A 21,136-nucleotide genomic window follows, 5' to 3' on the forward strand; every position below is an offset into this window, starting at 1 on the left:
AGTCTATAGTCTAGTCTATAGTCTAGTCTATAGTCTAGTCTATAGTCTAGTCTATAGTCTAGTCTATAGTCTAGTCTATAGTCTAGTCTATAGTCTAGTCTATAGTCTAGTCTATAGTCTAGTCTATAGTCTAGTCTATAGTCTAGTCTATAGTCCAGAAAATATTATGTAAGGCAAAAAATATAAATTTATAAACATTCTTGGTTAATTTTTTATTAAAATATTAACTTAATCTACATTTAATTTCCTAAATGAACCCTCCATACCAAATAAACTTTCAAAATCTATAGGTTTACCCGGTCTTAAGCTTTCATCGGTGCCATATTTGGTTTCACTCTCCCTGAAATATTCTCTATACTCCATAAATTTCTTCTCAAAATCGGCTATCAGTTCAGGTATCGAACCATTTTCACCGCCATATTCTTTGGGCAGATATTTTAACGGTATTATTTCATACATTTTCTCATAATTCGTACCGTAGATAACACTCTGAAATTATAATTTACAGTTATTGCGAAGCCTTTTAATATTAAGTCAAAAAAAACTCACTCTCTTATTTTGTTTTTCCGACATCATGGGCTTTACCAGATTATAAAAACTCTCAAATATAGAGGGAGCATTTATGGCTATAAAATGTTTTGGCCTTAAGGGTACCGCTTCCTCCGAAAATACGGTAAACTTTTTCATAAGACTGAAATTCATTTGGAAAAAATGCTCTTTAGTCCAATTGGTCAAATCCATTATGTGGCTATAACCACTAACAATAGTGTTGTCATCTTCCAATAAAGAAATTTCACACCCCGCTTGATAGACACGCATAATTTCCATGAAATCATATTCACTGGGACTATAGGCGCCACTGCGCATTAACATTATACGAGGACCGTTTTCATTAAGCGGTGTGGGTAAGGCTACAGCTACACCTAATCTGATATATTCCTTTATTTTCTCATCATCCATACCTTTAAGGGTGAAGAGTTCTGGATATTTGGTGCGCAAAGTATAGAATTTATCAATTTTCGATTTGGCCTTTTCCAAACTATATTTACAGCCTCTCAAAAATGCCACCAAAAACTGATCGTCTGTGCGTGCCCGTAAATGGGGTTGTTGTTGTATCCATGTCCGTAAAGCCTCAATATCGGCATCAATACGTGTGGGATCTTCGTTAAGTTCTTCGATGGCTATTTTTTGTAATGCCGGCGGTAAAGGTCTTATTTTGGACATTGTTCTGTTTGTTTTCCGATTTAAGCTCTTTAACTACAATTTATCGTTTGCTGGTGGGGTTTAAACTTTATTTTGTTTTAACCGTTGTATAGGTAAAACGTGAATATTGATAAAGAATTTTACTGTTTAAAACCAATCGCTTTATTTGATATGATATTAATATAATATTGATAAGATTATTTAGAAAAACAAAAACTAACTAAAATTTCATTTTATACCTATTAAATAAATTTTTATCTAAACAACTTTTAAAAGGTGACTTGCAGACTTTTTGTTTGTTGGGACTTTCGCAAATTTTAGCTTTAGATTTAAAAGTTTGTTTAAATCGTTTTATAGAAATTGAATAAAAACTGTTTGTGGATTTATCAATAAGAGTCGCATTTTAGCAATGTTTTTATAGAAATGATGAACATTTTAATTGAATTAATTAAATAACAAAATCTTTAATTAATACTTTTCAAAGACAAACAGCTTAAACACCTTACTTAGTAATAAGATTGAAACCATTACTCGGTAATGAACTTTTGGTAAATCTTATATGTATATAAAATTTGTGAACACGTTTAGTATAATAAATCTTGATTTCAAACCTTTTTGAAAGAGTTTATCTTTCCCAATTCCAGTAAAATCTGTAGAACCTTTTTGCAGCTCCTTCAAAAGTCTCTGCAAACAAATTTTTACTAATATTTGTTTAACAATTACCTTATCAATACTTTTATTTGTTTTTATAGACATCTATTTATTTGTGGGTATAAAATTGTTTATACCGATTTATTATCAAATAATTCAGCCTTCAGCGAAACATCTAAACAATGGTTATTAACATTTTGCTAAAAGTTGTCAAAACGTAAAGATATCAAAAACAAAAGACCTTTAAACCAACATGCCTAATATACGTCCTTTACCACCTTGCCTGCAAAAAGTGGCCATTGAGGAATTAAATGAAGATCCTAGTCGTATTGAAGCCGATTTGCAGACCTTAAAAACTTGGATAGAACAACAGCCCCATTTGAAGGCACGCACGGATGATCAATTTCTAGTGGCCTTTCTGCGTGGCTGTAAATATAGTTTGGAGAAGACTAAATCGAAAATTGATAAATACTATATGCTAAGATCCAAATATCCCGAAATGTTTGCCTTAAGAGATGTGGATGAAGTCAAAATCAGAGAAATTCTTAAATTGGGGTAACATACTTAACTAATAACTTTAACTTTAAACTTAAATTCTAATTTTTTTGCAACAACAGTTTTGGTGTAGTATTACCCACACCCTTAAATGAAACTGGACCCAGAATAATGCTAGTGCGTAATGGTATTTATGATCCCAATAAATATGATTTTATGGATATAATGCGTGTGGGTCAGGCTTTTAATGAAATACTTATGTGGGAAGATGACTATGCCATTGTTAATGGTTTTGTGCATATAGCCGATTTAAAAGATTGGACTAAAGAACATTTCTTTCAAGCGACACCCAGCGCAATGAAAAAGATCACGGTATATTCTGAGGAAGCCATGCCTTTAAGGCCCAAAGCATCACACGTTATAAATGCTCCTTCCATCTTTGAATCCTTATTTAATATATTTAAACCCATGATGTCGGAGAAACAACTGAATAGAGTAAGTTTTATATACAATAATATTTATCTATTTTTCCTTATACATTTCTTTACAGATGACCATTTATGGTTCGAATATTGAAAAAATGTATGAAAAGATCCCTTTGAAATATTTGCCAAAAGAATATGGTGGTGAAAATGGTTCAATACCGGAAATTCTAGCCGAATGGGAACAGAAATTTTTATCCTATAGAGATTATTTCAAAGAGGATGCTAAATATGGCACAGATGAACAATTAAGACCGGGTAAACCTATTGATTTCGACAATCTATTTGGTATGGAGGGTTCGTTTAGGAAATTAAATGTGGACTGAATAAAATTTGGAATTGAAAATTGCTTAAAGAATCGTTTTATTTTAACCAAATATACAGAAAAGAGTATCGACGAGAATATTTACGATATTATCGAGACAAGAGACGGTTCAGTTCTAGTTCAGTTTTAGTTCAGTTCTAGTTCAGTTCTAGTTCAGTTCTAGTTCATTCTAGTTCAGTTCTAGTTCAGTTCTAGTTCAGTTCTAGTTCAGTTTTAGTTCAGTTCTAGTTCAGTTCTAGTTCAGTTCTAGTTCAGTTCTTGTTCAGTTCTAGTTCAGTTCTAGTTCAGTTCTAGTTCAGTTCTAGTTCAGTTCTAGTCAGTTCTAGTTCAGTTCTAGTTCAGTTCTAGTTCAGTTCTAGTTCAGTTCTAGTTCAGTTCTAGTTCAGTTCTAGTTCAGTTCTAGTTCAGTTCTAGTTCAGTTCTAGTTCAGTTCTATTTCAGTTCTAGTTCAGTTCTAGTTCAGTTCTAGTTCAGTTCTAGTTCAGTTCTATTTCAGTTCTATTTCAGTTCTAGTTCAGTTCTAGTTCAGTTCTAGTTCAGTTCTAGTTCTAGTTCTAGTTCAGTTCTAGCTCATTCTAGTTCAGTTCTAGTTCAGTTCTAGTTCAGTTCTAGTTCAGTTCTAGTTCAGTTTCTAGTTCAGTTTCTAGTTCTAGTTCAGTTCTAGTTCAGCTCTAGTTCTAGTTCTAGTTCAGTTCTAGTTCAGTTCTAGTTCTGTTCTAGGTTCAGGTCTAGTTCAGTTCCTGTTCAAGTTTTCTAGTTCAAGTTCTAGTTCTGTTCTAGTTCAGTTCTAGTTCAGTTCTAGTTCAGTTCTAGTTCAGTTCTAGTTCAGTTCTAGTTCAGTTCTAGTTTCAGTTTCTAGTTCAAGTTCTAGTTCAGTTCTAGTTCAGGTTCTAGTTCAAGTTCTATGTTCAGTTCCCTAGTTCAGTTCTATTCAAAGTTATAGTTCAGTTCTAGTTCATTTCCGAGTTCAGTTCTAGTTCAGTTCTAGTTCAGTTCTAGTTCAGTTCTAGTTCAGTTCTAGTTCAGTTCTAGTTCAAGTTCTAGTTCAAGTTCTAGTTCAGTTCTAGTTCAGTGCCTAGTTCATGTCTAGTTCAGTGTTCTAGTTCAGTTCCTAGTTCAGTTCTAGTTCAGTGTTCTAGTTCAGGTTCTGAGTTCAGTTCTAGTTCAGTTCAGTTCTATTTCAGTTCTAGTTCATTCTAGTTCAGTTCTAGTTCAGTTCTAGTTCAGTTCCTAGTTCAGTTTCTAGGTGCAGTTCTAAGGTCAGTTCTAGTTCATTCTAGTCAGTTCTAGTTCAGTTCTAGTTCAGTTCTAGTTCAGTTCTAGTTCAGTTCCTAGTTCAGTTCCTAGTTCAGGTTCCTAGTTCAGTTCTAGTTCAGTTTCTGTTCAGTTCTAGTCAGTTCGAGTTCAGTTCTAGTTCAGTTCTAGTTCAGTTCTAGTTCAGTTCTAGTTCGAGTTCTCAGTTCAGTTCTAGTTCAGTTCTAGTTCAGTTCTGTCAGTTCAGTTCCGTTCTTAGTTCAGTCTAGTTCAGTGCTAGTTCCAGTTCTAGTTCAGTTTCTAGTTCAGTCTAGTTCAGTTCTAGTTCAGTTCTAGTTCAGTTCTAGTTCAGTTCTAGTTCATTCTAGTTCAGTTCTAGTTCAGTTCTAGTTCAGTTCTAGTTCAGTTCTAGTTCGTTCTAGTTCAGTTCTAGTTCAGTTTCTAGTTCAGTTTCTAGTTCAGTTCTAGTTCAGTTCTAGTTCAGTCTAGTTCAGTTCTAGTTCCTAGTTCAGTTCTAGTTCAGTTCTAGTTCAGTTCTAGTTCAGTTCTAGTTCTAGTTCAGTTCTAGTTCAGTTCTAGTTCAGTTCTAGTTCAGTTCTAGTTCAGTTCTAGTTCTAGTTCAGTTCTAGTTCAGTTCTAGTTCAGTTCTAGTTCAGTTCGTTCAGTTCTAGTTCAGTTCTAGTTCAGTTCTAGTTCAGTTCTAGTTCAGTTCTAGTTCAGTTCTAGTTCAGTTCTAGTTCAGTTCTAGTTCAGTTCTAGTTCAGTTCTAGTTCAGTTCTAGTTCTTTCTAGTTCAGTTCTAGTTCAGTTCTAGTTCAGTTCTAGTTCAGTTCTAGTTCAGTTCTAGTTCAGTTCTAGTTCAGTTCTAGTTCAGTTCTAGTTCATTCTAGTTCAGTTCTAGTTCAGTTCTAGTTCAGTTTAGTTCAGTTCTAGTTCAGTTCTAGTTCTAGTTCAGTTCTAGTTCAGTTCTAGTTCAGTTCTAGTTCAGTTCTAGTTCAGTTCTAGTTCAGTTCTAGTTCAGTTCTAGTTCAGTTCTAGTTCAGTTCTAGTTCAGTTCTAGTTCAGTTCTAGTTCAGTTCTAGTTCAGTTCTCTAGTTCAGTTCTAGTTCAGTTCTAGTTCAGTTCTAGTTCAGTTCTAGTTCAGTTCTAGTTCAGTTCTAGTTCAGTTCTAGTTCAGTTCTAGTTCAGTTCTAGTTCAGTTCTAGTTCAGTTCTAGTTCAGTTCTAGTTCAGTTCTAGTTCAGTTCTAGTTCAGTTCTAGTTCAGTTCTAGTTCAGTTCTAGTTCAGTTCTAGTTCAGTTCTAGTTCAGTTCTAGTTCAGTTCTAGTTCAGTTCTAGTTCAGTTCTAGTTCAGTTCTAGTTCAGTTCTAGTTCAGTTCTAGTTCAGTTTCTAGTTCAGTTCTAGTTCAGTTCTAGTTCAGTTCTAGTTCAGTTCCGTTCTAATTTAACTAGAACTGAAGTACTTTTAAAATTGCCTCTTTTCTTCCCCCAGTGAGCAACATTACATACAAAGTTACCCAACTTCTTAACGCTAGTTTCAAAAATATGGCAACATTCTTTCATAACAGCGGTTAAACAAATATAATTTAAAACTTAATTTTGTTAAACAAACGTCACTAACTGATTCAACAAAAGTAAAAATATTATTGCTAAAATCTGAATTAAGTTATGACAATAGTAAAATTGTTATCTATTTAAGAATTTTTACAAATTTCACTAGTAAAATAGTAGATTGCCGTACATCCAGTTCTCCAGAAATTTAAATTTGTGGCAACTACAACAAATAAAATCCCCCTAAAAATATTATCTAATCAATAAGTCTATACGGAGCTCTAGGCGATAAATGTTTTGAATTTTTATTGAAACTTAGACAAATGCAATTTGCAGCTACATATTTATAGTTTTATGAATCAAACTTCTAATCTCCCGATATGGCAGGGCTAGCTAATCAAAATTTTTAAACTCAAAAAATGATTGTTAGTTAAAGTGTTATCTTTATATTCTTCAGACGTAATACTTACTCGTACATATGTACATATTTCTAATACTATATAACAAATGTTATAAATTTGTTAAACTATAAGTGCAACAAAAAACAAGTAATTGTTATGATAGTTTTATACATAAATATAAAAAATAATAATAAAAGTAACGAACAAATAGACAGTTTTTGGCGGCAGTAAGAAATATGTTATACCCTGCAGCAAAACATGCAACAGCTTGGCTAGATTTCAGACAAGACTATATAGTAGATTATAGACTAGACCATAGACAAGTCTATAGACTAGACTATATACAAGACTATAGACTAGACGGTAGGCAAGACTATAGGCTATAGACTAGATTATTTACTAGACTATAGACTAGACTATAAACTAGACTGTAGACCAGACTATAGTCTAGTGTCTAGACTATCGACTAACGGACGGACAATGGTAGATCGTTTTGTAATATTTCACGTATTTAAAAATATTGGATCTACGACCGACAATCCGATATGTTACAAACGGAAGGACAAAATCAATACATACTGCCCCTATTTTTGGTGGTTGCTATAAAAAGAACAAAGATAATAAACTAAATTGTAAGTACGTTATAGTCATATATACAAACGCAGTTATTATATATGAAAGTGTACGACTGACTCAGTGACTGACTGAGGAATTGAAATGTATATACGTTAAACTAGATTGTGAGTAAATGAGTAAGGTGCCGAATGTGCCGAATTTGATTTAGGAACTTTTAGTCAAACATCTTACCCACTCAATAGTCAGTTGTGCACCTGCTAAGCGAGGTGTTTGTTGTACATTTTTTAACGTTAATTAAAATATTAAAACAATAAAATAATATAAAAAATATAACAACCAAAAATATCTAATATTTAAACGTAATAACAAGAAATTAAAAAAAGTATATTTAATAATTAAATTACATATATAACAAATAAAAAAGTACGCAAATTAACTTTTAAATTGTAATTTAAGTAATTAATACCTGTTAAATATATAGTAATAAAAGTGACTCATTTATTTTATAAAGATCATAAAATTTTATTAAAGAACTTTAACTTTTGAAGACCTTTGAATAAATTTCTTAAATATTAGATTACAACTTTTAGTTTTTTTTTTTGGTGTACTATCTTGAACTATAGTTTACTTGAAAGTTAAGTGAAAATTAATTGAAAATCACCTTGATTATAATCCATATTAAATGATAAGTGGCTACCACGTTTTCAACTAATTTTTTTGATAAAGTGTGAAAATAAAATTAATATAAGAATTTAAAATTTGAATTGGACTTCAGCGATTTTGATTCAAATTAAATATTTATAGATCATTAAAGTTGGTCTATTTTAATCAAAGTTTCCACAGATATGTTGCAACATGTTGAACAATTTTAAACCAAAACTAAAATATAAAAACTCGGCAGATAAAACCAGAAAAGAACTACGACGGACCAGAACTGAACTAGAACTGAACTACGACGGACCAGAACTGAAGTAGAACTAAACTAGCACTGAAATAGAACTGAAGTAGACTGAACTAGAACTGAACTAGAACTGAACTAGAACTGAACTAGAACTGAACTAGAACTGAACTAGAACTGAACTAGAAACTGAACTAGAACTGACTAGAACTGAACTAGAACTGAACTAGAACTGAACTAGAACTGAACTAGAAATGAACTAGAACTGAACTAGAACTGAACTAGAACTGAACCTAGAAACTGAACTAGAACTGACTAGAACTGAACTAGAACTGAACTAGAACTGAACTAGAACTGAACTAGAACTGAACTAGAACTGAACTAGAACTGAACTAGAACTGAACTAGAACTGAACTAGAACTGAACAGAACTGAACTAGAACTGAACTAGAAACTGAACTAGAACTGAACTAGAACTGAACTAGAACTGAACTAGAACTGAACTAGAACTGTACTAGAACTGAACTAGAACTGAACTAGAACTGATACTAGAACTGAACTAGAACTGAACTAGAACTGAACTAGAACTAGAACTGAACTAGAACTGAACTAGAACTGAACTAGAACTGAACTAGAACTGAACTAGAACTGAACTAGAACTGAACTAGAACTGAACTAGAACTGAACTAGAACTGAACTAGAACTGAACTAGAACTGAACTAGAACTGAACTAGAACTGAACTAGAACTGAACTAGAACTGAACTAGAACTGAACTAGAACTGAACTAGAACTGAACTAGAACTGAACTAGAACTGAACTATAACTGAACTAGAACTGAACTAAAACTGAACTAGAACTGAACTAGAACTGAACTAGAACTGAACTAGAACTGAACTAGAAACTGAACTAGAACTGAACTAGAACTGAACTAGAACTGAACTAGAACTGAACTAGAAACTGAACTAGAACTGAACTAGAACTGAACTAGAACTGAACTAGAACTGAACTAGAACTGAACTAGAACTGAACTAGAACTGAACTAGAACTGAACTGAACTAGAACTGAACTAGAACTGAACTAGAACTGAACTAGAACTGAACTAGAACTGAACTAGAACTGAACTAGAACTGAACTAGAACTGAACTAGAACTGAACTAGAACTGAACTAGAACTGACTAGAACTGAACTAGAACTGAACTAGAACTGAAACTAGACTGAACTAGAACTGAACTAGAACTGAACTAGAACTGAACTAGAACTGAACTAGAACTGAACTAGAACTGAACTAGAACTTGAACTAGAACTGAACTAGAACTGAACTAGAACTGAACTAGAACTGAACTAGAACTGAACCTAGAACTGAACTAGAACTGAACTAGAACTGAACTAGAACTGAACTAAACTGAACTAGAACTGACTAAACTGAACTAGAACGGAACTAGAACTGACTAGAACTGAACTAGAACTGAACTAGAACTGGACTAAGTTTGGTCCTGTTGTGAGTTCCTGTTACTACGAATCTTGTCCGAAAAATTGTTTTTAAATCTATGTGTAAATTTTTGGCAATAATTTTCTAGAAGCCTATTTAACTGTACTACAAAAAATTTAATTGGTAAACGTCATATATTTTATGTGTATTATTTTATGGGTGTTATTAGCGATGTTATTATATATTGATTTTTTTTATTTAGTTGTCTTTGATATTATAGATACTTATTTCTAAGCAGCAAAAAGACTGGTAAAAATATAATAAAAAAATTATACACTGAAAAAAATAATGAAGACCAAAGTCTTATCAATTGTAGTCCGATTTGTATAAATTATTCCTAATACTTTTATAGTGTTTGTATCAAAATTTAGATTATTTTCTATAGAATTTGAGTGAAATATCTATTAAATTTAAATCTATTGTTTGACATATCAAAAAACGTTTAAAGCGACAGACCTAGTTTTTAAAGTTGTCATATGTCATTAATAACGTGAATAGTCCAAAACTTAAAGGTATAGACCAACGAGATCAATTATGTTAAAGAGTGTGAGACCTTAGGTTCCCAGTGGTCTGTCGTACGATTTTGAAACCCTTGAACTTAAAATGGGGCGTTAATCAGTTTGAAATTGTGATTAACTTTTTGAATATCGGAAACAGCCAAACCTTTTTTACTCATGAAATAGGTGATTACAAAATACACACGTTAAACATATATTTCTAATTTTTAGTGTAACAACAAATAGATAATAGGTTCATTATAAGTCCTTATCATTCTTATTTAGGTATGTTTATTTTTCATATAGACAAATTTCTTATCAAATTGACATAAATATAATAAAAATAATCAGCCAAAAACCGTTCAACCAGGTGAATGGTTAAATAAATAGATAGAAAACGACGACTATACCAATGCAGTTTCAGAAACTGAAGAGAAAAAGTAAAATAAATAATTATTTAACATTAACTTTTTTGAACAATGAGGGTGTAATATTTATACCCTACACCACTTTAGTGGGGAGGGTATATTGGATTTGTGCTGATGTTTATAACATACAAAAATATTCGTCCCACCTTAAAGTATACCAATCGGCTTAGAATCGTTTTCTGAGTCGATTAAGCTATGTCCGTCCGTCCGTCCGTCTGGCTGGCTGGCTGTCCATGTAAACCTTGTGCGCAAGGTACAGGTCGCAATTTTCAAGATAATTGGATGAAATTTGGCACGCACGTTTTGTTTGACCCAAGGACGAAGCCTATTGAAAATGGTTAAAATCGGTCCATTGTTTCACCTAGCCCCCATAGAACAGAACCCCCCGAAAAGGGCTTCTGAGCTCATAATTATGTTAAATATACAGATATATCTATAAAATACGGCACAACTAAGTTTTATAGAAGTCTTGATGACCCTGCCAAATTTCATAAAGATCGGGCCCCATTTGACCCTAGCTCCCATACAAAGTCCCCTTCAGAAAATTACTTAATGTTCCAAATTAACTTATAAACACAAATATCGCGATGAAATTCAGCACAATAAAATATTATGTAAATATAAATATATTCACAAAATTTTATCGGGCTTGGTCCATATTTGCCCCTAGCCCCCATATAAAGCCTCTTTCAGAAAATAAGTTTTTCATCCATAAATTGCTTAAATGTATCGGAACAAGGGAATATTGAAGATAAATGCTTTATTATGAAAAATAAATCACATTTAATACTCATAACTGGTGTAGGGTATTATATGGTCCGCCACGCCCGACTAAACTTTCTTACTTGTTTTTTCTAGTTTAGAAAAAACCAGTAGCCTATAAAAGTACTTAAAACATTTTATCGACTAAAAGACATCATCAATAATAATTGTTTACTTTATTTACAAAACTATATTCTCAGATAAACAATGTCAAAAATCCGCCCTTTATCAGCTAAATTAGCGTTAAAAGCTCAAGAGGAGTTGGGCGAGAAACCCGAACGCATCGATGACGATATCAAAGCATTACGTGAATGGATCCAAAAACAGCCCCATTTAAAAGCACGCACAGATGATCAATTATTGGTGGCCTTCTTGCGCGGCTGTAAATATAGTTTGGAAAAGGCTAAACAGAAGATTGATAGCTTTTATGCCATGCGAAATGCGGTGCCTGAATTATATAAAAATCGTTTTGTAGATGATAAAGCTATTGCTATATTGAGACAAGGGTAAGTGGGAACGCTAATGAAAATACATAAATGTATTGTTATCTGATAATTAATGGTATTAGGAATCAAAGGTAACATTTAGTTATTTAGTTAAAATATAACCTAAAAGCTAAAATGCTAAAAAATTTAACTCTGGAGATAACAAAAATAACTGGTCCCCTTGAAGTTTCTTATTTATACTTAATTTTCTTTAACTTTTTTTCAACAGCTGTTTATTGCGTCTGCCCAAACCTTTAAGTGAAGATGGTCCTCGCATACACATATCCCGTTATGGTCTTTACGATACCGATAAATTTAGTTTAACTGAAGTCGTTAAAGTTGGCACCATGTTGGGTGAAATACAATTTCATGAAGATGACAATGCCATGGTTATGGGCTTCTTAGAAGTTATAGATCTCAAGGGAGTAGCAGCCGGTCATATATTTCAATTTGATGCTGTTCTAGTGAAGAAACTAGCTGTTTTGGGTGATAAAGCTTGGCCCTACAGACCCAAAGGTTTCCACTTTGTTAATGCTCCCTCGGGCACTGAAAAATTACTCTCCATAGCTAAAAGTTTAATGAGTGAGAAAATAAAACAAAGAGTAAGTTTTATCTTTAACTATAGTTAAAACAATATTTAACAATTTATGTTTTAAACTTTTCCAGTTCCATATTCACTCCAAATATGAATCTTTATACGATTATATACCTCAAGATTGTTTGCCTGCAGAATATGGCGGCAGTAATGGTACTGTTCAGGATGTTATCAATACCTGGGAAAAGAAACTTTTGGAATACAAATCCTATTTTGATGAAGAGGTTCAATATTGTACTAATGAAAAACTAAGACCTGGTCGACCTGTCAATTCGGAATCATTGTTTGGCATTGAGGGTTCTTTTAGAAAATTAGACATTGATTAAATTGTACAAGTAATTCCTAATGTTGGAAGTGAAATGATTTTTTTTAACAAAATGACAAAATATACAAAGATTTTTAATTAAAATAATAAATTTAGAGAAACCAAAAATAGTTTTTTTTTAACTTTTAATGAAAAATAATATCGGAATGAAATTCTATAAGAGGCTCCCTATTTTAAATCTCTATGATAATGTAAGCTTTTAGAAGATTGGCAGTATAATAAGGCAGTCTTCAGAGGAATGAAAAGTAATCTTTAATAACTTCTAAAGTACAATCAGCTGTTTAGTATTAAGAGTATGTGAACGAGTCGAATTCGAACACAGAGGGAAAAGAAATATACACGCTTGGTACCAAATTGGCACCAAAGAGTTTGTAATTTTTCAATAACAACCGTTGTCAAAGTATATACATACGTACGACAACACTATGTCGCAACGTTGTCAACATTGCAACAATTCGTTGTCGAAATCTAAATTTTTTACACATACGTTGTCTAAATGTTAACAAACGTGGTAAGTTCACTATTGCAAACAATCCGTTGCCAATATTCGTCTGAATCCGCACGTCCTATTTAATATAGAAGTTCTCGTAATCCTGTGTGTTCACTCAGAATACGTACCATCATACTAACCTCGGACTTGCTCATTTTAAGGAGATTTTTCGTCACCCATTAGGATCTTTGTGGTTCTAACCACCGTTTTATTTCCAAGATGCCTTATGGGATTCTCTTACCCATATTTTTAATTCAGCTTTTGTTGCGTCGAATGGTTTTGCGTTAGTCAGGTTAACTACCTCAAGCTCCCTTCCCTTTAAAGCTATTACATTCGTCCTTTCGTTACTTATTACTCCCGATTTGCGTGGTATCCATATGATGTAAACCTTACCTCTGGAAGAGTATTCAGTTATAGATTTCTTACAATCCAATTTACCGCTGTCGGTAAATATATTAACCCCTGTAGGCGCCATATTCATTCTGATCCAATTTACACATTCCGTTATTGCTCGGACTTCTTCCTGGAAGCTTGTGTTATGATTAGGTAAATGGTGATATATTTCTGTTTCTGGGTCTTCAATATAGAACCCCAGTTCCACTTTGTCTCCCAAACCAGATTATTGAAGCATAAGGTAGAATTGGTGTAATTACACTTTTATAAAGCCAATTTGTCATGGTAGGGTTAAGATCCCATTTCATGCCTATAGTTCTCCTACATATCGCCCAGCACTGATGTGCCTTGTAGATCATATCCTAGAAAATGTTGTCTTTCTTGTGAAAGGACGGATTTCCGTCTTCGCTTCTCTGTTGAGCCCAGCGATGTATTACGACAGAAGTTACGCTTAAGTTTTGAAATTTTCAAACTTAAGTAAACTTTTTCTCTTAGTGTACACTAAATTAATATATTTTAGGAAAATTTAACATATTTTTTATTAAAAATTAAAATTTTCAAACAAATATTTTTTTTTTTTTTTTTTTTTTGAAAAAACAAAAAATATACAACAAAATTAAATTAAAAATTAAGAAATGCATTGTTGTTTTAAAATAGAATTTGTTTAACAAATATTTAAGTCTTTAAAATAATATATAGCCCATTAAAAAGGCTACTATGTAAATATTTACAAGCCCGACTTTTTGTTAATAAACTTGTGAGCTTCATCGTAGTGGGGATTCGTTTCCTCACGCACCCTAGCCAACCAATCTGAAATTCTGGGGAACTTTTTCGTAACATCATATTTGCAAAGCTCTGCAATTAAAATTTTATTTCAGAATTATATCGTCCAATACTAAGTTAAAAGCTTTTTACTACTTACTAGTTTGCTCAATTTCACAGGCCCCCATCAAATCGGCCACAGTTAACTTTTTACCACTTACAAAATCGGCATCCTTTAACCAGATTTTCTCTACCAATTTTATATTGTTTTCCATTTCTTTAATCAACTTATATATACCCTCCTGAGAAGGCATATGAGCCAAACCATTCATGGGCAAAAGCCAACAGCGCATAAAATACGTACCACAGCCGGCACGTAATGTCAAATGCTGCCATTCCAAAAACTCATCAACTCGGGCACGATTTTGCAAATCTTTGGGATAGAGTTCAGGGCTAAATAAACCTTTATCGGCTAAATATCTTTAGAAAATGAAATTTGCCCCAAAAATTTAATAAAAACAAACTATTAATAAAACTCATTTAGGTTAAACAAATATGTACCTGATCATAGCCACCGATTCTGAGAGATGAAAATCACCATCTACTAAAGCTGGTACCTTTTGGAAACGATTAACTTTTTTATATTCCTCCGTAAGTTGTTCTCCTAATGAAATAAAGTTGTTTACTTTATTTGCTATTTTATTATTAAGTTAATGAACTCACTTTTTCTTAAGGCCACTGGACACTCTTCAAATGGTGTATTACCCATTTTCAAGGCTATCCATAGAGCCCGGGAGGGTTGGGACATTAAATCAAAATAATATTTAACCAATTTCGACATTTTTTACTAAATATTACAATTTATTTTGCACAAATCTTAAACCAACAGCTCCCACTTAGTTGATCGACTAGTCTAAAGTTCAGTTGTAGCTTTTTTCTTCTTGTTGTTTATGATGATGTCTACCCCAATCTCTTTCTTTTCCCCCTCTTAATAAATAGAGCTAGATTACTTTGTTTGTCTCTTTTAAGATTGTTTTTGTTGTATTTTTGGAATGTTTAGTAAACGGCAAGTATAAAGGGGCTACCAGATCTACAGAAAAATATTTTGAAATAAATTCGGAAAATCAGTTGGAAACAAAAATTTTCTATAGAAAATCTATAAGAGCAAATATTTTCTATAGAAAATCTATTGAGAGTAAAATTTTTTTTTAAAGAAAATCTATTAAGAGCAAATATTTTCTATAGAAAAACTATTGAGAGCAAAATTTGTAGAAAACCTATTGAGAGCGAAACTTTTCTATAGCAAATCTATGGAGAGCGAAACTTTTCTATAGAAAATCTATTGAGAGCAAAACTTTTCTATATAAAATCTATTGGGAGGAAAATTTTTCCATAGTAAATATATTGAGAGCAAAACTTTTCTATAGAAAATCTATAGAGAGTAAAAACTTTTTATAGAAAATCTATTGAAAGCAAAAATTGTAGAAAAACTATTGAGAGCGAAACTTTTCTATAGAAAATGTATTGAGAGCGAAATTTTTCTATAGAAAATCTATTGAGAACAAAATTTTTATATAGAAAATCAATTAAGAGCAAAACTTTTCTATAGAAAATCTATAGAGAGTAAAAACTTTTTATAGAAAATCTATTGAAAGCAAAAATTGTAGAAAAACTATTGAGAGCGAAACTTTTCTATAGAAAATGTATTGAGAGCGAAATTTTTCTATAGTAAATCTATTGAGAGCAAAACTTTTCTATAGAAAATTCCATAGTAAATCTATTGAAAGCGAAACTTTTCTATAGAAAATCTATAGAGAGTAAAAATTGTTTATAGAAAATCTATTGAAAGCAAAAATTGTAGAAAAACTATTGAGAGCGAAACTTTTCTATAGAAAATGTATTGAGAGCGAAATTTTTCCATAGAAAATCTATTGAGAGCAAAACTTTTCTGTAGAAAATCAATTAAGAGCAAAACTTTTATATAGAAAATCTATTGAGAGCAAAACTTGTCTATAGAAAATGAATTAAGAACAAAACTTTTCTAAAAGAAAATCTATTGTGCAAAATATTTTCTATAAAAAATCTATTGACAGCAACAAATTTTCTATAGAAAATCTACTGAGAGCTAGAAAACCCTCCAAGAAAAATCCCATTACTAGAGTCATCAAAAAGAAACTCCTGGAATTTGGTAAAGGTCTTGTTACTGGACAGAGATAATAGACATTTAATGAACATCTAAGCGATTATAACTAAGTACTGCGGTGTTATAACAAAGCGATCTTCTTCATTTACAAGTCATAAAGGGCTTCCGATACTAAATGTGTATTCCCTAGCTCTCAAGCAGCTGAACATTTTTCCCCTAATAGGAATAATATAAAATCATCTGGCATGTGTATATGCCGGCTTTTTTCAACAAAGTTAAAAAAGCTTTCGTATTAAGAAACAAGCTTTTTCAGCTGAAGAGAATGCAACACATAGAGAAACTTTTCTATTAAATCTCTTTTAATAAACACTGTCAGAAATTATATGCACGATTTTATTGACATAATAAAATTTTATTTTTATAAACATCTACAGACAATAAAACTATAATAAAAGATAAAAAATACTAAATAGAAACATATTAAACATTTGTATTTCGAAACACCTTTAATCTATATCTAATTTACGAAATGAACCACAAGCACTATCACCAAATAATACGCAAACATTTTCACCCTGGCGCAACTTTTCCTCCACACCATAACGATCATCTTCATCAAAATAACTCTTAAAACTCAGTAAAAGTTTTTCGTAATTCTCAGCTGCCTCCTTGAGAGTACCATTAGAACCACCATATTCCACAGGTAAATATTCTTTACCTATGGCTTGTTGTAAGGAGTCCAAATTTGGATGAACATGTAGCTTTAAAACCAATAAATAAAGTTAAATAATGATAATTCTTAGCAGAAGTTAACCTACCAAATCCTTTTGTTTCATTACATTCCTTATTAAACCCATAATTATTTGTACTTCTTTGGAGGCATTCACTATATGAGTGCCCCTTAAATTGGTGGGTATACCATGTTCTAAAATGGCAGACATTTGTTTAAACAAACTCAATTCAAATTGCTTTAAAAAGGCAAAAGGTATTTTGGAAAAATCTACTATCTCAATAACACCCGTTATATTCCAATTGTCATCGGTATTAATTTCGATTTCACTGCGCATTACATGATAACGAAATATATCGGCCACTGAGTGTAGGGAAGGATTTATATTGGCCATAACCGTAACATGTATACGAGGGCCACCAGGTCCTCCGGCCGGCTTGGGTAAGGTGTAAAGTATGCTTTAAAAAGGAAATCCATTTAAATTTTGTTTACATAATTTCTATATTAAACTTACTCCGATTGTGCTATATCCAAAATTTTCTCATCTATACTTCTTGATTTAAGTAAATCTTTTGCCGTTGTTTTATAGGTATAAAAATAATCTATACGTTGTTTAGCACTTTCTAAACTATATTTACAGAAACGTAAAAATGCTATTAAAAACTGATCATCAGTTCTAGACTTCAAATGGGGTTGTTTTTCCAGCCAAGCACGTAATGACTGCAAATCTTGGGGTATGCGGGTTTTAATTTCATTTAAATCCCTATAGGCAATTTCCTCTAGATCCTTGTTCAAGGGTCTTAATTGTGACATTTTTAAAAGAAATGTTTGTGTTTATAGTTAAACATCTAAATCGAAACTGTTACAATTTAAAGGTAATTTAGACGGTCAAAGCGTAAAATATGCAAGTAGTATTTAGGTTTGTATGTACATATATAAATATTTCTGTGTATACTTCTACTACTTTTTTGTTATTGATAAGATATTGTCGCTGTCTGATAATCAATATCGTTTAACAACAATTGCAATATAGTATGAGAAATATTTTTTATTTCTATCATATGTTTGTGTTGTCAAAAATCGTTTAGAATTCCTAGGTTCCCTGCCTACAAATGTTAATATGACTAGAGTTATTATTTTGCATTAAACACTTTTTATCTTTAGTTATAGTAAATCAATTTTTTGTTTGAACATTTTGTTTATGCCGATTAAAACATTAAACGGCAAAAATGAAAACATTGTCATTATATTTATGATAAGTTTCATCATGTTTTTATAATTCCGAAAATATAAATTTTTGGAATGTAAAGTTTAAACGACCTATGTTAACAAATTATTTAATTTTTATCAATTGCATATAATGACAGTTTAAAAATACTTAAAATTTATATTTTAGTCTAGTCTATAGTCTAGTCTATAGTCTAGTCTATAGTCTAGTCTATAGTCTAGTCTATAGTCTAGTCTATAGTCTAGTCTATAGTCTATAGTCTAGTCTATAGTCTAGTCTATAGTCTAGTCTATAGTCTAGTCTATAGTCTAGTCTATAGTCTTGTCTATAGTCTAGTCTATAGTCTAGTCTATAGTCTAGTCTATAGTCTTGTCTATAGTCTAGTCTATAGTCTAGTCTATAGTCTAGTCTATAGTCTAGTCTATAGTCTAGTCTATAGTCTAGTCTATAGTCTAGTCTATAGTCTAGTCTATAGTCTAGTCTATAGTCTAGTCTATAGTCTAGTCTATAGTCTAGTCTATAGTCTAGTCTATAGTCTAGTCTATAGTCTAGTCTATAGTCTAGTCTATAGTCTAGTCTATAGTCTAGTCTATAGTCTAGTCTATAGTCTAGTCTATAGTCTAGTCTATAGTCTAGTCTATAGTCTAGTCTATAGTCTAGTCTATAGTCTAGTCTATAGTCTAGTCTATAGTCTAGTCTATAGTCTAGTCTATAGTCTAGTCTATAGTCTAGTCTATAGTCTAGTCTATAGTCTAGTCTATAGTCTAGTCTATAGTCTAGTCTATAGTCTAGTCTATAGTCTAGTCTATAGTCTAGTCTATAGTCTAGTCTATAGTCTAGTCTATAGTCTAGTCTATAGTCTAGTCTATAGTCTAGTCCATAGTCTAGTCTATAGTCTAGTCTATAGTCTAGTCTATAGTCTAGTCTATAGTCTAGTCTATAGTCTAGTCTATAGTCTAGTCTATAGTCTAGTCTATAGTCTAGTCTATAGTCTAGTCTATAGTCTAGTCTATAGTCTAGTCTATAGTCTAGTCTATAGTCTAGTCTATAGTCTAGTCTATAGTCTAGTCTATAGTCTAGTCTATAGTCTAGTCTATAGTCTAGTCTATAGTCTAGTCTATAGTCTAGTCTATAGTCTAGTCTATAGTCTAGTCTATAGTCTAGTCTATAGTCTAGTCTATAGTCTAGTCTATATCTAGTCATAGTCTAGTCTATCTAGTCTAGTCTATAGTCTAGTCTATAGTCTAGTCTATAGTCTAGTCTATAGTCTAGTCTATAGTCTAGTCTATAGTCTAGTCTATAGTCTAGTCTATAGTCTAGTCTATAGTCTAGTCTATAGTCTAGTCTATAGTCTGTCTATAGTCTAGTCTATAGTCTAGTCTATAGTCTAGTCTATAGTCTAGTCTATAGTCTAGTCTATAGTCTAGTCTATAGTCTAGTCTATAGTCTAGTCTATAGTCTAGTCTATAGTCTAGTCTATAGTCTAGTCTATAGTCTAGTCTATAGTCTAGTCTATAGTCTAGTCTATAGTCTAGTCTATAGTCTAGTCTATAGTCTAGTCTATAGTCTAGTCTATAGTCTAGTCTATAGTCTAGTCTATAGTCTAGTCTATAGTCTAGTCTATAGTCTAGTCTATAGTCTAGTCTATAGTCTAGTCTATAGTCTAGTCTATAGTCTAGTCTATAGTCTAGTCTATATCTAGTCTATAGTCTAGTCTATAGTCTAGTCTATAGTCTAGTCTATAATCTAGTCTATAGTCTAGTCTATAGTCTAGTCTATAGTCTAGTCTATAGTCTAGTCTATAGTCTAGTCTATAGTCTAGTCTATAGTCTAGTCTATAGTCTAGTCTATAGTTCGTCTATAGTCTAGTCTATAGTCTAGTCTATAGTCTAGTCTATAGTCTAGTCTATAGTCTAGTCTATAGTCTAGTCTATAGTCTAGTCTATAGTCTAGTCTATAGTCTAGTCTATAGTCTAGTCTATAGTCTAGTCTATAGTCTAGTCTATAGTCTAGTCTATAGTCTAGTCTATAGTCTAGTCTATAGTCTAGTCTATAGTCTAGTCTATAGTCTAGTCTATAGTCTAGTCTATAGTCTAGTCTATAGTCTAGTCTATAGTCTAGTCTATAGTCTAGTCTATAGTCTAGTCTATAGTCTAGTCTATAGTCTAGTCTATAGTCTAGTCTATAGTCTAGTCTATAGTCTAGTCTATAGTCTAGTCTATAGTCTAGTCTATAGTCTAGTCTATAGTCTAGTCTATAGTCTAGTATATAGTCTAGTCTATAGTCTAGTCTATAGTCTAGTCTATAGTCTAGTCTATAGTCTAGTCTATAGTCTAGTCTATAGTCTAGTCTATAGTCTAGTCTATAGTCTAGTCTATAGTCTAGTCTATAGTCTAGTCTATAGTCTAGTCTATAGTCTAGTCTATAGTCTAGTCTATAGTCTAGTCTATAGTCTAGTCTATAGTCTAGTCTAGTCTATAGTCTAGTCTATAGTCTAGTCCATAGTCTAGTCTATAGTTTAGTCTAGTCTATAGTCTAGTCTATAGTCTAGTCTATAGTCTAGTCTATAGTCTAGTCTATAGTCTAGTCTATAGTCTAGTCTATAGTCTAGTCTATAGTCTAGTCTATAGTCTAGTCTATAGTCTAGTCTATAGTCTAGTCTATAGTCTAGTCTATAGTCTAGTCTATAGTCTAGTCTATAGTCTAGTCTATAGTCTAGTCTATAGTCTAGTCTATAGTCTAGTCTATAGTCTAGTCTATAGTCTAGTCTATAGTCTAGTCTATAGTCTAGTCTATAGTCTAGTCTATAGTCTAGTCTATAGTCTAGTCTATAGTCTAGTCTATAGTCTAGTCTATAGTCTAGTCTATAGTCTAGTCTATAGTCTAGTCTATAGTCTATAGTCTAGTCTATAGTCTAGTCTATAGTCTATAGTCTAGTCTATAGTCTAGTCTATAGTCTAGTCTATAGTCCAGTC

General features: G+C 32.1%; 5 protein-coding genes across 6 annotated transcripts; 2 read left to right on the forward strand and 3 right to left on the reverse strand.

The window, feature by feature from the left end:
- Positions 1–203: 203 nt before the first annotated feature.
- Positions 204–1,224, reverse strand: LOC119605044 (alpha-tocopherol transfer protein-like). The gene is made up of 2 exons (XM_037957990.1): positions 550–1,224; positions 204–489 (listed from the first exon to the last, which is right to left on the reverse strand). The coding sequence occupies exons 1-2, from the start codon at positions 1,222–1,224 to the stop codon at positions 229–231; spliced, it is 936 nt and encodes a 311-aa protein (XP_037813918.1). The 3' UTR covers positions 204–228.
- An 804-nt stretch (positions 1,225–2,028) lies between these two features.
- LOC119605046 (alpha-tocopherol transfer protein-like) lies at positions 2,029–3,186 on the forward strand. Its single transcript, XM_037957993.1, has 3 exons — positions 2,029–2,409; positions 2,472–2,844; positions 2,900–3,186. Exons 1-3 carry the CDS (start codon positions 2,108–2,110, stop codon positions 3,155–3,157), a joined length of 933 nt encoding a protein of 310 aa, XP_037813921.1. The 5' UTR covers positions 2,029–2,107; the 3' UTR covers positions 3,158–3,186.
- Positions 3,187–7,153: 3,967 nt separating this feature from the next.
- On the forward strand, positions 7,154–12,517 carry LOC119605051 (alpha-tocopherol transfer protein-like). 2 transcript variants are annotated; one of them, XM_037957998.1, is made up of 4 exons: positions 7,154–7,359; positions 11,211–11,516; positions 11,725–12,097; positions 12,162–12,517. In XM_037957998.1, the coding sequence occupies exons 2-4, from the start codon at positions 11,218–11,220 to the stop codon at positions 12,414–12,416; spliced, it is 927 nt and encodes a 308-aa protein (XP_037813926.1). In that variant the 5' UTR covers positions 7,154–7,359; positions 11,211–11,217; the 3' UTR covers positions 12,417–12,517. The 2 variants fall into 2 exon arrangements, with proteins under 2 accessions (XP_037813926.1, XP_037813927.1); XM_037957999.1 differs by having other exon boundaries at positions 7,154–7,295.
- A 1,300-nt stretch (positions 12,518–13,817) lies between these two features.
- LOC119605052 (glutathione S-transferase theta-1) lies at positions 13,818–15,040 on the reverse strand. Its single transcript, XM_037958001.1, has 4 exons — positions 14,784–15,040; positions 14,622–14,724; positions 14,221–14,540; positions 13,818–14,153 (listed from the first exon to the last, which is right to left on the reverse strand). Exons 1-4 carry the CDS (start codon positions 14,899–14,901, stop codon positions 14,026–14,028), a joined length of 669 nt encoding a protein of 222 aa, XP_037813929.1. The 5' UTR covers positions 14,902–15,040; the 3' UTR covers positions 13,818–14,025.
- A 1,553-nt stretch (positions 15,041–16,593) lies between these two features.
- Positions 16,594–17,788, reverse strand: LOC119605061. The gene is made up of 3 exons (XM_037958009.1): positions 17,448–17,788; positions 17,022–17,391; positions 16,594–16,964 (listed from the first exon to the last, which is right to left on the reverse strand). Exons 1-3 carry the CDS (start codon positions 17,744–17,746, stop codon positions 16,710–16,712), a joined length of 924 nt encoding a protein of 307 aa, XP_037813937.1. The 5' UTR covers positions 17,747–17,788; the 3' UTR covers positions 16,594–16,709.
- Positions 17,789–21,136: the final 3,348 nt, after the last annotated feature.

This window comes from Lucilia sericata, unplaced genomic scaffold, assembly GCF_015586225.1.
Source record: "Lucilia sericata isolate MDLA Ls3-8-SP2 unplaced genomic scaffold, ASM1558622v1 Contig000455F_arrow, whole genome shotgun sequence".
Taxonomy (NCBI): domain Eukaryota; kingdom Metazoa; phylum Arthropoda; class Insecta; order Diptera; family Calliphoridae; genus Lucilia; species Lucilia sericata.